Source organism: Choloepus didactylus, chromosome 5 (assembly GCF_015220235.1).
Source record: "Choloepus didactylus isolate mChoDid1 chromosome 5, mChoDid1.pri, whole genome shotgun sequence".
NCBI lineage: Eukaryota > Metazoa > Chordata > Mammalia > Pilosa > Megalonychidae > Choloepus > Choloepus didactylus.
The window spans coordinates 99,277,584-99,294,055 of NC_051311.1; the positions used below are offsets into that span (position 1 = coordinate 99,277,584).

General features: G+C 33.6%; 1 protein-coding gene across 1 annotated transcript in view; it reads right to left on the minus strand.

Annotated features, from left to right (window-relative positions):
- SEMA3E (semaphorin 3E) overlaps positions 1-16,472 on the minus strand; it is a 281,726-nt gene that overhangs the window by 16,446 nt on the left and 248,808 nt on the right. The window contains exons 12-16 of the mRNA XM_037836538.1: positions 14,534-14,625; positions 12,917-12,958; positions 11,890-12,056; positions 6,129-6,196; positions 4,405-4,544 (exon numbers count right to left, since the gene is read on the minus strand). Of these exons, the coding sequence (XP_037692466.1) occupies positions 4,405-4,544; positions 6,129-6,196; positions 11,890-12,056; positions 12,917-12,958; positions 14,534-14,625 (509 nt within the window). The remainder of the gene's footprint in view (positions 1-4,404; positions 4,545-6,128; positions 6,197-11,889; positions 12,057-12,916; positions 12,959-14,533; positions 14,626-16,472) is intronic.

Sequence of the window (16,472 nt, forward strand, 5' to 3'; positions counted from 1 at the left end):
TCTCAATAAAATGATGATTAAAAAAAAAAAAAAAAAAAAAAGAGAGAGTTAATGTGTGTTTGAACAAAGATTTTTACCTCAACACTGTGTCACCCTCACCTCAAAGACTGCCTGTTTCCACCCTTACCCCCATCCCCACATAATCAATTCTTAACACAGTATCCGGAATGACCTTCTAAAACCAAATATCGATCACGTCACTGCTCTGCTGAAAACTACCCAGTGGTTTCCTACTTAACTAAGAGCAAAGGGCAAAGCCCTTCACTGGCCAGTAAGGCCCAGCATCTGCTGACCTGCCACCTCCCTGACTCACAGTCTGTTAGTCTCCCCATGATCCATTCCACTCCAGCCGCACTGGACTCCCTCCAGCCGCTCTTTGCATATGTCAGACACACCCCTACCTCAGGGCCTTTGCACCTGCTGGTGCCTCTGCCCAGAAAGTACTCCTTTCAGGTCATCACATGTCTTATTTCCTCACCCCTTTCAGGTCTTTTTGCAAATGTTACTTTCCTGGTGATCTTTCTAGTGAGACCTTCCATGAGCACCCCTTTTGAAACTGTAACAACTCCTCATAAGTAATTCCTTTCTCAGTTCTGTGTGTAGTTTTCCCTTTATTGTCACCTAACATGTTAAATACTATTCTTATTAGTTACTTTATTATTATTGTTGTTATTTCCTTTCTCTGATCTCCATAAAATAAGTTCTAGGAAAGAAGAACAAGAACTGTTCTTTGTTCACCACTATATCTCTAGCACCTAAACACTGCTTGGCACACAGTATTCAACAGCATGCTCAATAAATACATTTCAAATGAATGAATAAAACATTATTTATTTAAGAACTCAAGCAAATGAGGTACAGCACTCTGAATTTTGTATCAGCATACTCTCACAACAGAGCAGACTGAGTTTGACTACAGAAGCCCTCTCCTGCAGGTAGGCGTAGGGTAGAAACTTTAAAAGGCAGTTTGAGAATGGGAATACATTGATGTATACGTAGTGTAACAATGATTCATGGTATTCAAGCTTAAAGAGTGGGAACTATTCAAATTATTGGCAGATATCAACCATGGGGAGTGGTGTGCCTGCCACAAAGGCTGCGCCAGCATGTTTCACTAAACCCTGACAAAAATAAATAAATAAAACTCATAAGGATCAAGCTTACACCAGGAGCATTTTCCAGAATTCAAATTCAAGAACCTAAGCTGTAAACCATTTTCCCTATGCTCCATGTCCCAAGCAACTATATTTAGAATTCTAATTTCAGAAGGCAATGTGGTTTAGTAGGAAGAACATAGAGAACTGGATTCAAAGTCTACTTTTCTAGCCAGAGATACTAGCATTCTGTATGTCAATTACCTCACTATAAACCGTTTTTGTAATAACATGGTATAATCTATAAAAATCACACAGCACAGTCCTTGGTACTTAAGACAACGAACAGAGGTGAGCCAGCACGGCTTTGGAATCAGGAAGACTTTATAAACCATTTTTGTAATAACATAGTATAATCTATAAATATCACACATCACAGTCCTTGGTACTTAAGACAACGAACAGAGGTGAGCCAGCACGGCTTTGGAGTCAGGAAGACTTGAATTCATACCTCGGGTCTGTCACTCACATTGTGTATGAGCTATAACCCACCCCCCTGCCCCATGCTTCAGTTTCACCATTTATATATGAGGATAACTATATATAATATGTAATTGTGAGATCTAGTGGTAATATGGTAAAGCACCTATCACAGTTCTTGTTGTGTAATAGGTGCATATTAAGGAATAGCTACTTCTATCAAGTCTCTTCTATTAAATCACTTTTTTTCCCTCAGGATATCACATTAACTGATGCACATAATAATTAGCCAGGCCGTCAAACCAAATAAAAATGTTCCTTTATAAAGTAACTATAACAGTAGACTTTCAATAAACATTTGTGGAATTATAGTAAATATATAGAGATTGTGTTCTATATGATATATTTAAGGAAGCAGGAGACTCTGATGAGTACGTTAGAGAGAACTGCAGCAGTCCAGAGTTTAGGACTCTAGATACCTGAGTTTCCAGATGCTTTCTAGCAACTCAGCTATCTAGAGTTCAGATCAAGTGAAAACTTTATTCACATGAATATGTGGTTTCTGGGTAACTCCAGAGCACTGAGTTTGGATTTGGAGGCAGGTGCTCCAGGATCAAAAATTTCAGTTCAGTAAAAGAAAAACACAAATAGGACAACCAGAACTTTTACAAAAGGATATGGTCTAACTGCAAATTATTGAGTTCTCATGGCTTGCAGTGCCCATGACAAACCCATTGGCCTTTGCCAGGGCATTCTAAAACACATTCCCACAGGAGGTAAAAATTGGTCTAGATGAATTTAAGCATCCTTTCTAATGGCCAAGATTTGATAAAAAAAATGATTGTCTCATATGTTTCATGGTAACAATAATAAATGCAAAAGTGGTCTTTAAAGAAAATTTATGACTCACCTGGGAAGTCATTCCACTTTGTATACACAGTACGCACATCCAGACTTTGAGGAGATCATCATTTTTTGCCTTTCTTTTCCTTTGTTTTAGGTTGTGAGGAAAAATATTTATATGTATGTATGTATGTGTGTGTGTGTGTGTGTGCTCTCTTTAGAGAACCCAGACATTTTCTGATTATGACATGCACTTTAATGCAGAGAATAAATTCAAAATTTCAAATCTCAGTAAATATATCACTCAGGGAAATTTGAGTGCAGTTGGAAATATTGACTAAAAATTATGGGAGAGGAGAAACAGATTATATCAACAATATAAGAAAGACACTTATAATTGAACATTGATGAATGCAGCATGTCAAAATGATTTGGTAAAGATTTCCAGATGAGACAGATTATGGTGAGTTCCAAATTAGAAAAAGAACCTACTGAGTGAAGACAACCACTGATGAAAGAATTACTTCTCTGTCTTCTACAGCCCTTCAACTGGAGGAACTATGGAATAATCCCAGGTCCTCCCCTGCCAAGTGAGTTATGACAGAATTTAAAAAGCCTCTTCACCTCAGATTTGTGAAATGGAAACTTCTTTAGTACTAAATCAACAATTTATTTCAATGCCATATGCTACATTATTGGACACACGTTTATTCTTATGATGTCATGAAAATCTTGGAGGATTTTCCTTTCCTGATTATGTCTCTATATTATCTCTAATAGCTTTTGTTAAATTGAAGTGACTTCCTCTCTAATAGCCATGCCAGGAACCTGAGATTTATAAATTTAATCATGTATGTACCGTTCTGTATGATTTTAATAAGAACATGTTAGATTTTTAGTTTCACAGTAGGCTAAAAAAAAAAGGCACGAAAAGTCAAAGTGTTCCATATTTGGAATCAGTAATTTTGGTTTCCAATGCAAATATTTTGTCTCCAATGTCAAAATGAGGCAAAGACTTCCAAGGATTCTCTCTCTATCCAATATGCACTGTTTAGCTCTCTCCTGTGCCACAAAGCAGGTCACTAGAATTTCTTTCCTTGTTCAACTTTTAGCCTTCTCTTTACCCAGGACAATGTCTCTACATTTACCAAGGCCCATCTCCCTCTAATATAACTGGATTTCTTTCCTCTTGCTTTTTTTATAATTCCACATTTGTGAAGTTTAAAGCCTGCATCAATATCAACAATTTTTTATCTGCCTTCCCTAACTCCTTCAAATCCTTGATCTCTCCCTGAGTACAATCAGCTCCCTAGACTCATCATATTCTTTTATCCTGTAACTGTCTCCAGACTATTCAATATGTGTTCCTTAAATGCTGCCCATCCTTGCACCTCTGTAAAACAGCCTGAGACATTTTGCTTCCATCATTTAGATGACTACAGCATTAAATCTTAAATGGCCAAAAGAGCTGAGGCCTGTCCTTTGTTACTGAGGGACATGAACCCCTGTGTCTGTGCCTCATATATGATTTATCACTCAACCAGTTTAATGTTGCTGCTGTTGTTTTAATTCTATCATCTGTATGTCCAAGATACATGTGTTCGTGTTGCTTAAGTTTGCTATTTCACTGAAACATTGCCTTGTATGACATAATGTAAAACTATCATTTTGACAACATAACACTAAAATCATAAAGCTATAAGTACCTCCTGAATAAAAATAAAAATCCAATTTCCAGGATTCAAATTATTGATTTATATATGTAACTAAACAGCATTTTTATATGTGCATAACATTTATATTTGCACATAAAATACAACTATATAAATATGTACAAATTTCATAAATATATATAAAGTTCACATAATAACATAAATGCACTTTTAAATGAAACATGTTTCATTTTTAAGCACCCAAATAAATTATTATCCATTAATCACACACTATATGCAAGACACCAAGGCTTGAAAGCATAGCTATGAATTACCTCCTCTTTTCTTATTTCCTGTCCTTTCTGTACAAACCAGATAACTTTTGCTTGTAAAGATCGTGGGGTACATTCCAGCAAAGTACTGTTGTTCTCTATGCCATAGGCCAGTCGCTCTTCAGTCTTATCCAAAGCATCCCCTACAACAAGAATGTTAACTTCAGTACTGAGACTTTGATTTTAACTGGTAATGTATTTTTTAAAAGATTGTTTATTCAGACCCTTGCAGCAAAGTGAATGACTGTTATTAATTAAAGATCAGTCATGTTAATTTCTGAATAAGGTCATAAAGAATTACTGTCTAAATGCCCAAAATCTGGGCATTGAAAGGGTACAGCAAGCTATGGCACAGGAAGGTAACTGGAAGCTTGATTACCTAAGGATGGGACAGTGAGGACCATGAGATGGTGCATCAATATTAAAATCATGGGAAATCAATGGCTACATTCATTGGTAAAGCAGGAAAGAGAAGGTGAGCAACGAAAGTTCAGGGAAGGCAAAAGATCAAATTTATGGTTACAAACAAAAGTGGAAATCAGAAATCTAGGTGATACAGCATGACATGAACACGAGTGTGAGCGACATCTTGACAAGGGATTGCACTTATCCAGATGTTGGGCTCCTGCAGTAAGAAGAGAGTGCGCAACTTAACTAAGGACTTGGTGAACCAGAACTTGATTATAACATAAAAAAGTCTGGGACCAGAAATGCTCTCACTGGACTTGAACCCAGATTTGTATATAAGAAAGCAAACTTAGCTGCAGTGGAGGACAAAAAGCAAGTGGATTGATTCTTTGTTGGTTTAACAAAAGTCCAATTCAATAACTAGATCCTAGAATTTTGTCCCTAGGCCTGAGTCTCTGTCTTCAAAACTTACCCCTAAGTTTCCTAAGCAAAAAGATTCTGCCTTTCTCTTGCTGGTATGCTTGAAAGACTTGAGTCCTGCACTGAGTTCTGAGTCAGCCTGGGGTCTATCAAAGTGATGTGGACTGCAACCCCTGGATCTGTGCAGGCCCACCACTGGTCTCCCCTTCATGTTGCCCTTCCACTAGTTCCTGGTGAATCCAGTGACAACACACACAGCCTGTTCACCAACTGCCGTCATGCTTTGAAGATTCAGAATGATGCCTGTCTTGTTTGACTTCCTTACATTTGCCTCCAGCTGAAACTTCCTCTCATTCCTTACCTAAAAGACCCTCTTCAATCCTTCCACCTGAACTCACATCTGCATCATCAACCCCAGCTCTAGGCTTAGACTACACCAGTAAAAAAGTCAAAGTTTTTCACTTTATTCCATGCTAAAGCTTAGTAGATTACTTGATACAAGTTACACACTTTTGATAAGATCTCCATAAGTGAAAAATTTCCCAGGTATGGGATGGACAGACAAAACCTACAAATCACTGTGGCATTAGCCACCTAAAGAACACAGCATTCTCATTCTAGGAGTCATCTGCTCTGAGGTCTAATATTAAAACTTGGGGGTGGTATAGAAAACTTACCTTCCTAGCTAGGTAAAATGTGGTATATAAAACATTTTCCTAGTTAGGTAAAATTTTATGTCAAATACATATTTTAACTACATGGAAGAAATAAAGAAGCATTTCAGTAATATTGTTCTAGTACACATCGATCAAAAAGAATGAGTCTCTTTTTAAGAAGTTTGCAGTTTATCTGCAATTTACAGTCTAAGTAACCCATAACATTGATTTTCTATGGATTACCAACAAACTGTTGTCCAAAGCATTGCTGAGCTGCATTTCCATGCCGAACATCCTGTCTGCGGAATCTCCTGAAAGAAAGAAAATGCATTTAGGAGATGTTCAGATTTCAATTTTCCAGACTTTAAACATAGCCAACCGCATTAAATATTCAAGCAGCATTCTGCTACTGAAAAAACTGATCAGTCATACCAAACAAGGAGAAAATCCAAGTTTCATAGTTTTCCATATTTCTATTGAATGCTCCTTAATGATTAAATTGTACATATAACTGCTCTTTAAACATTTATATAAGTTTGAATTTTGGATTCCCAAATAAGAATTTAAGAAGTTTCCCTTTACATGCCATTAAAAAATCTGTTCAACAAGAAGGTCTTCTGATTTGAAATGAGTATCTTAGGTAGTGAGGGATGTGCAGATAAAGACTGGAATTTCAGGTAGAACATTTATTTGAATAAAAATGGCCATAATTGTGTAAACGAATTTTAATCTAAATATTTTATGCTATAGTCAATAAAGATCAATTAGCACAAATATAGTTGCTAATGAATAAAGATAAACTGGGAATATACTCGTTATTTATTCAGATATAATATTTTGAAATTATATGCTTCTCTTCAACGAATAGTGTGTTATAAACAATTAGTAGGATGTCTTGAATAGAGCAGCAAGAAATATTATTTCCTTGAAACATTAGGCTTTTTTCCACAATCCATCTACCTATTAGAATTAGAATCATCTCCAGGTATATGTGCATATTTTATAGAATGTTTTAAATATGTAATTGAAAAAATACAATATTCTATAGCCATGGAAAAAAGAATTCCAGAATACATATCATATTTTAAATTTGTAAGAAACTTTATGAAGAATTCAACAACAATACAAATTATTCATATTAGTCCTGGAATTCTTAGATCAAGAAGTTACAATGTACTTAATTCAAATTAGAGGTAAAAACAGAAGTATTAAATAAAGACAGAAAATATCATGTGCTTCTCTAAATCATGGAATTTCTTCAAGATTGAGGAGAAAACAAAAGACAGCAGTTGTTAATAATTAAAAACTAAAGCACAAGCTTTACTTTTAAAGGAGATGGTGAGGCTTCCAGAATGATAAAATGAGTTGTTTGATTCATATTCAAGCTCTATAATTAAAAATTTGGGAAAAGAGACCCAGATTCAAATCCTATGCCACCATTCATGTGTGGTATGTGTGGTATGATCTTCTGCAAATATCTTCCTGTTTTTTTTTATGTGTGTGTGTGTCTTCCTTTATAAAATAAGTTGGCTAAATGACACCTAGGATCTACTCCAATTTCAATTTTTTTTCAATCTAGGTTCTCCTTGCTGCCTCCAAATCATGATAATGGAATATTATCTCAAGAGATGACATACTTTTTCAAATGTACGCTCACATCTTATTTCAGTCAACAATTGTTTAAATATTTCCTTATATTAAAAGCTAAGGCAGATGGACCCTCCCAATCCATTTTTTGGTATTATGTATGTATGACATGAGTGCAAAAGAATGTTTCTTTAACACAGATACTGCCAACTAAGAAATCTTACCTAAAGACCTGGGGTTTTACAAATTTAAAATCAAAATTGCCACATGGATCATAATAGATTGGAATTAGAATCTATGGGGAAAAGCAACAAGGGAAAGTAGAATGTTTTATGCTTATATATTTTATTAGAATGTATAACTATTGGACAACTAATAACATATCTAGCTGAGAATTAAACTGCTGCTGTTAATTTCTCACTAGTTGAATAATTGCTTCATTACTGGGAATCTAAAGCTTGCTAAGCAATAACAAATAATAGAGCAAGAGTGAAATCAATGAAATGGGAAATAATTTCCACTTTGCAGGGATGCTGTTACATAAAGTTTACTAGACAAGCAGTGTAGAAATAAACTGAACTACAATCAGATGATTATAGATCTATACGCTGCAGACATAATCAATTTGAATAATAAGCAAAGCATGCAACAATTTTGTTTAAAAATTTTTGAAAGTAAACTTTTTAAAAGAAAGATATCATATCCTCTAGCAAAGTTCCAGTTCATTTCATGCTATACATAATAGTCATACTTTTATTTCAACGTTTAAAAATAACATTTATTGAGATCAGGAATTGGAAAAAGCTCAAGCAGAGTTTCCTTTCATTTGCAAAGTTGTTAATTTTTCTTATATCTCTAGCCTCTTAAAAACTTTTTCAGAGAATACTGGAAATAGACAAAACACAAGAGCAAGAGGAAGAAAAAGACCTATCTCTATAAATGATAGTGTACTTTGGAACACCATTTTAAACAAGTGGTTTTGATTGTGAATTAATGTTTTTCCCCTGTTGACTCATTTTCACTCTGTGAACAGAAATGTATTATTTTAATGACCAGTTTTCAATTTCTGCTTCTAGTCAGGTCTAAAACAAAAATGATCTGCTATAAAAGCAAACTATTTTCCCTTCATGTGCTGGAACTTAGCCAAAAAGTGTTCCTCCAGGGATGGATGATGGTTCAAAAGAATCTGACACCACTGAAAGATCTCCGTTACATGTCACTGAACCAAAGTAATTCATTTATGAGCACAGCTCCTGACTCCAGTATTTCACTCCTTCCTGTCTCCAACCTTACCCATTCATTTAACTTTCTTTAAATACCTCTGTCTCTCTCTTTTTTTTTTTTTTTTTTTTTGGTCTACTCTTTTGAAATATGTTACCAGCTTGTGCATGTACACTCTTTCAAGAAGCACCAAATAACAAGAGGTATTTAGCTATGAAAAATGCTCGGTCAAAATCTGTCATCACTATTGCATGCCTAAAACAAAACCTTGTTATTTCTAAGTAGTTGGTGCAAGGCTGGTAAACATTACTATTGCTGCTAATAAAGCAAAATTACCTTTCCACCTTCAGACCCTACTACTCCACTCCTGACCTATGGAGTTGCAGTTTTCCCTGAACATTCTTTGCCTTTCCACAGCCAATAATTCCCTTCATCTGGAATCTCCTTCTACCTCTACCTTCAAGACTGTGCTCAATGGTGGAGCTATTTTGAGGATTAAATACTGTATTGTGTAACTGCACATAATCCAGTACCTTATACATAGTAAGTGCTCAGTGGTGAGCTACTATTAATGTTATTTGCAATTCCATCATCTACATTAGGTTGAATTTTCCTGTAGACAGGGGCTGTGATTATTTCCTCACGCCCCATACACATAGTACAGTAACTGGCTTAATGGGTGAACAAATCATTAAACAATATTTCCAAATAATAATATGGCAGCATTCTTCAAGAATCATTTTCAGATATCAATAAGTATTTGTACAAAATCAATTTGCTTAATTGTTTAAAAAGTTGGTGTATTATTTAGTTCAGACATGTCCTTTCAAAGCATTATTTCACTATTTGCTTCTTATATCCTTTCTGTTTAAATACTTTGGAATTTTAATTCAGATCAGGTCAAATTAACAAAAGTTTTGAATTACTGAGGTTTTTTTTAATTTTCTTTTAAAATCAGGTTCTTATATAGATGTGAACCTATACAAATAACAACTGCACCAAAGTGGGATAAATTAGATTCTGAAAAAAGGATTAAAGAAAAAGTAACTCAGTGAAATATCAAAAAATGAAATTAAAATAATCTGCTTTTTTCAGTAGGGAAATTGCATATACTTCTATGTTTTTGCTTTAAATTGCTTTTAGTCTCCTTATTAAGAGAAGAACATAATTGATTATTCTGTGAGTAATGAAAGCATTTCCTTATAGATTCCCCCAAAATATGTACAACTTCATAAGGCCTGGGTGGAGAAATACCCTTATTCTTCAAATATCTTCTGTCCTTCACTATCTCCTGTTCAAAGCATTCTGGGATTTGCCTTCTCTAATAACTGGCAATAACCTTGCTGAATTGGAGACATTGGAGTTTGGAGGTCGTTAAGTGTCTTTCATTTGCACTGAATTAAATCACATGTTTCATTAATTATACAGGTCATGCATTTGCCTAGGAGTTAAAATATTCACTTTCAAAACGAAATAAATGAAGACCAGCTGGTAGAGAGGACGTGGGGCAAATACAGGATGTATTTTAGAATTTATTTATTTTCCTTTTATGTCTTTGGGTCCCTCATGTGTGGTGGCTTGCCATTTCCACATTTTACTTCTAAGTCTGGCAGCCAGTTTCAGAAGGGGAAAAGTTGATCCAAACCTGGGAGGAAAAATAAAAGCCCAACTGCATGTTCAGTTCTCTTCTCTGCACATAATAAATAACAAAACTAATCTGCAAGTAAATTTCAAGTTTTTAAAGCTTGAAAGTTATATATAAGTATATAAATTATAATTCAATATAAGGCTTTTTAGTTAAGATTTTGGCAATTAAAATTGGATTCTGTTGCTGATATTATGTGCGTGTAGGGTTTCCCTATATATTTTTCTATGCCTACATATGCATGTGCATGCACACACACACGTATATGTATAATCCTGGTCATATCTTTAAATACACATCTTTATTTAACTAACTGGCCAGTGGATGACAAAACACCTATTACCAGAAGGCAGTGGTTGGCTTCATGCATACTCTCCACAAGTCTACAACTACACTATTCTATGGAAAATTTAGCACAATTTTATTCATTTCATCATAGAGAGGGAGGTAATTGAATCATCTGATACTGAAAGAACAGCACTTTCTCAGGATGAGAGTTCACTGTTTGTTATTAGTACCTGCTGCTGAAAGAACCCAGAAACAAGTCCTCTACATGCCAATTTGAAAATGTTTCTTCTTCCAATTAAAAATTAATAATAATAAAACATCTTAAAAGTCCCCTTTAGAATTATTTCTTTATCTAAATCATTTGCTACTCCCTGTGAGTAGTATATTGCTGCTGTCTACTCTAAAGTGTTTTTTACGTATACTCTTTTCTTCCCCCATTCGGGAGATAAATTATAGAATCAATTTGTTCTGAATGAAATTATCAATGATTTGGTTTGTGATCATTAGCCTTCTAGAGTTAGAGGAAGGGAGAAGGCGAAAAAGAATGCACATCCTATTTCTGAACACCTAACTGGTAATTTAAAGACAGAATAGTAAAAATTGCTGTGTTTTCTACACTTTTCAGGAAAAAAAAATTAATGACATTACAGTTTTGATTTGAGATGGGTGAATCAAAGAGAATATTTTTTAAACTAGCAATTAAAAATAAATCCCAAGTAGGATAGTATCTTATATACGTGATCCTTAGCTCCTATATATAATCTTTAGAACTACATATATTTTCTCTTGATTATTTTTACTGTATATTTAAAAGAAATGAATGGGTTTTCCTGTTATGCATAGGCGAATAAGAATATGCCTACTAAAGGTGCAAAGTAGCTACTGCTACTTTTTTCTGAAATAAAGCACAAAATTTAGGCATATTTACATGTTACTTCAGGGACTTTGTTTATGTCTTTACAGGTTAACTGATAAAAATGTTAAGAGTTCAGGTAAGTCAAATTTTTATTAGGCAAAATACATTAAAGTGATTTTCTTTTCCAGAATTAGCTAATTTTCTAACAGAATTTACCAGTAATTTGAAGAGCATGTATAAAAGGCATTACATTATATTCAAACAAAATATGACTATTTTGCCTTATTTAAATAAAAATAACCTGGTTATAGTCATAGACTGAGTACAGAATAAAAAGATGAAATCAAAAAAAAAAGAGTTAGGCTTTTCCTAGAGAATGGAAATACTCCACCAAGACCGTGTCTCACCTTTTTGCATGTGTACCTGTTGGGTAGTACCGGGAGCAGGAGATGCCGTCCCAGGCACAGTAAGGGTCCCGAGCCAGGCAGCAGTCCGCGCAGGCACTTCCGTACATGTCACACTGATGGAATCGGACTTGGGCCACGGCAGAATCAGAGCCAACATACAGCTGTTGCTACAGAGATCCAAAGAGAGAAACGGGCAGAAAAGTGTCCTTTGAAAGCTGGTCTGTTTGTTGATTTTCACATTTATCCATAATCACCTCAGTGAATATTCAATTAAATTCCAGCAGTTGCTCAGGATAGATGATGGAACAACGGTACCGTGATTTCTCCAATATTTTAAATACTTTTATTGACTTACATGCAGGAGTACCAAAATTGCTAGACTGAACTTGACAAGAACTCAAGAAGCTGTCTATTCTCTTACTCATCACCTAAGCAGAAAAGCTCTTACATCATCTAACCTTATGCCTTCCTTTGAAGAGCTTTAGAAGCGTCCAAGAGGAGGTAAGTAAATGATCTTTTAAATTTTGATGTGCAACATTTAAAGGAGTGATGTGGTTGTGTGTATATATATATATATATATATACACACACACACATAATGTTGTGGAATGAACTGTAAGATATATAAAGTGAAGAACAATTTATATAGTATGTTCCTATTTGCCTAAACAAAACAAAAAAAAAGTTAATTATAAATAAATTGCATCAACTGTTTCTGGAGGTCTTTACACCAGAAAATGGTTACAGTAAAGTGGAAGGAGACTTGTGTTTTACTGCATACTCTTTTAGACTATCATTATTATCATTTTTGTTCAAAAGCATTAGCAAAAAATACTAGGGAATAATATCTTGCAGTAAAACTAATCTCATCTTCCTTTCAAAAAATATAAAAAGAAGACATCTATTAAATATTAAACCATAATACACTTTTGTCAGAATAAAACTAATATTTGCTCACATTTATTACTTCTATTATATCCTTTGACCTTCACTTACATATAACACACACACACACACCCAAACTTACTCTTTTTGAAGAAATCTCCATAGAAATAATAGGAACCAGATCCTGAAAAAAGGAAGTTTATCTTTATAAGAAAGAAAATACAGGATTATCTACCTTAATATGACTTAATATCTCTTGAAATCATATCAGTGTAATGTGAATGGTTCTGTGCCAAAGAGTCCACAACTTTCATTTTAATAAATCAATATGTGAATAAGATAAAATTAAAATATGGTTACTTTTTATTTTTACTAATGGAGCGGAACAGATACGTAGATGAGAAAAGCAGTGGATCTAAACAGGTTACCATCTGCCTCCAGAAAGAAATTTTTGTACTTGCATTTGACTAGTACTAGTGCTTTGAAAACAAAGTCAGAGCATTCTTTCTTGTGAAGTAATTGCATCATTACAATTGAAAAAGTTATATCCATAAAGACTTAATATTGCTACTAAACCATGTGATCTTTAATAAATTTAACCTAAGCCTAAACAAAACATCTTCTGTCTGAGTGATCGTGGTCAATCACGATGAATCCAGGGTGCTTTGAACAAGGTGGGTACCTCTCTTATAATTGCTCCAGAAGGACAATCTTCAGAGTGGCTTTGAGAGCCTAAAAGTTAACCCAGAGATGTTGATTAAGACTAGAGCATCTCTAAGGATTACAACAAACTCAGATCAGTTCCGCAAGTGGAGAAGCAGTGGGATCCACTCGGATGATTACTCTTTGAAGAATTCTTTTTGAAAGAGAAAATATTTGATCCTCTGTGTGTTACTTTTTTTAAATATTTAAACTGTAGAATACTTTATGCATGAATGCATGCATTCATTCAGGCAACAATGCTTCTTAAGGTTTTATGTGAACAAGTCACTGTGGTGGGTGCTATTACCATGAGATCTATGGACTCTAACATGAAATGAAAGCTTAGATAAAGGCCTAATATGTAAAATGAATGAAAGCATAGCTGCTTTGGTTAAGATAGAAGGGTGGTTGTATGTGCTGGTCTGAGAAATTTGAAGTTCTGGGGACACTCCAGGGCACCCAATATAAAAAGTACTGTTTTTTAAACAATATTTTTTTTCACATAACTATATCCATATCTGTATCTGTCTATATCTGTATTTATATCTATGCATGAAATATGAGGCATGAAAAAAACAAGATATATAATACTGTTTTTTTCATGTCTAATCTTCCATTATCAGTTTCTATTTTTCTCTTTTCTGGTAAATGCTCTCTTTAACTGAAATGCTATTATAAAAAGAAGCATGCTTAACCTGCTTCATGTCCACAACATGAAAATGTACTCTTTTCCTTTTAACCACCTATATTGCTAGCACATTTGTACAATATGTTACTTTGCAATAAAGATTCCAGATTTCATATGTGGCATAAGAATTATTTCTTTATAGTCACAATTCATACATTGAGATTCTTTTCATGCTAGCTAAATATTGGTCTCTTCATTTGAATAGTCTATGATAAAAAAAATTCAAGATTTTAAATAATACCTCACATTCTCTCTGAATTTACAACACACCAGTTAAAAAAATTAACTAATCATGTCTTTCTTATTTACAACTCACATGTAAATTGTCTGTGATACATAAATTTTAGCTACATTTTTTACTAAACATACCTTGAATATCTGAAGTTCTTCTAGGATTACTTCTTCCATTGAATCTGTTTCTTGGTTGTAAATTGTGATTACTTTGAGCACAATTCCATTATCTGTAAGGAAGCAAAAGAAGAGATAAACTAGAAGTTACATCACAATCTGGTTTTTAAATAATTAAAAATTAAGTAGAACTCTGAATTTAAACAAGAATTTGAGACCTAGATGTATGAAATGTTTTAATCAGTGACAATTACAAATAATACTTAGGTGACTTAAATCCATGGCTACTTATATGTTCCTATATTTTCAATTCATATGCAAAAATAATTTTACATACTTAGTCCCAAAAAAGACCAAATAATAACTTTTTTCTCAAATATTTTGGTCCAAAATAGTCAGAAATAAAAATGCCTTATGGAATTATTAAAATAAAAGTTAGATGTCAAATTATTCTAGCTTCTTCCATGAGGTATAATGCAAGAAAATTTCTTAACTAAGCTAGTTTCTTGATACAAAACTATATCTTTAATTTTAGTGATCCTCTCGAGCATTGACATACTCTGGAAAATTTATATATATATATATTTTTATTAAGGAAAGTTGAAAGCACACACTATTGAGAGAATGACATAATAAATCCCCCTGTCATTTAGCTTCCACAGTTACAAAAATTTCATAAATTTATATTAATATATTCAAATTCCACCTTTTAAAATTCATATTACTATTTTCACATTCCACCTTTTTAAAACTATTATTAATATTCTAAGCTTGCCCCTTCTAGTGAAAAATTCAATAAGACTTTAAGTTGTCTATGAGAATAAACTGATGCAGTGCTAGGAAATAATAATTCAGGAAAAAAATTCGTTTGGAAGTGCTAATCCAAGAGTTTCTATGGTATTCAAGCAATTTGTTAAAAAATTATCAAATCTTGTGTTTGGGTTAAAAGCAATTGCCTGTGTTGTACGTTAACTAAAAGGAACAACAACTATCATCCATTTTGAAAACCAAGCACACATAATAAACATCCACAATTATTATTTTATGCAAAAAGCAGAGATAAAACTCAAATTATTAATTTGCAACTAGTGATTTTGGAATAAATACTACATATGTTTTATATAAAAGCATAACTCTGGTAACTTTGGGGAGAAATAACTATCATTTGTGGCAGTTTCCAATGCTGTACTCATCACACATTCAAAACATGTTCTTTTTTACTGAAAAATTGTGGTTCAATATGATGATATCTTTCAGTTAAACATGCTTTTTATGACAGCACATGCATATACCTGATATTTTTGGATATCTCTCAAATAGCTTTGGTTATTCTGACAAGAAAGTAATTCTAAAAAATTCACAATCTTATATATGTCTGTTTCTATTTTTCAGAGTATTTAAAAATAATATACCTTTTTCAGTGATTAAGTTGATCAATGATTACTCTGCTTATGCAACCTCTTTTTTTTTTTTTTTTTTTGTACTCTGATGAAAGTCAGCAAGAGTGAGTTCATGGTCACTTAATTTTTATTTTATTAAAGTAGTCTGATGCTTTGGTGCTCTTCAATTCACAGAGCAGAACAACACATCATTAAAGTTAACTCCTCAAAATAAATGGAAAAAATATAGCCTGTACCACAGATCAGTTTCTGGAAATTGGTTGGATGCCTCCTTATTTAAGGTCTCTTTTTCTTTTTCTTTTCTTTTTTTTTAAGCATTATTGGAGACACCAAAGCACTGGTTCATATTATAGCCTGTGTCCTGATCTGGGCATATGCCAATGTCTCTTCACAATTTTATGTCTATGATTAAAGTTTGTTAGAATGCTTATGGATGTCAGATTGAAATTATAAATTTATTTTTATAATAATAATTATAACTTTCACTATTAGCATATTCCTTATTCTTTGTTTTGTTAATGCAGGATAGTCCAGCTTTAGTATGAAGTTTTATCTACATT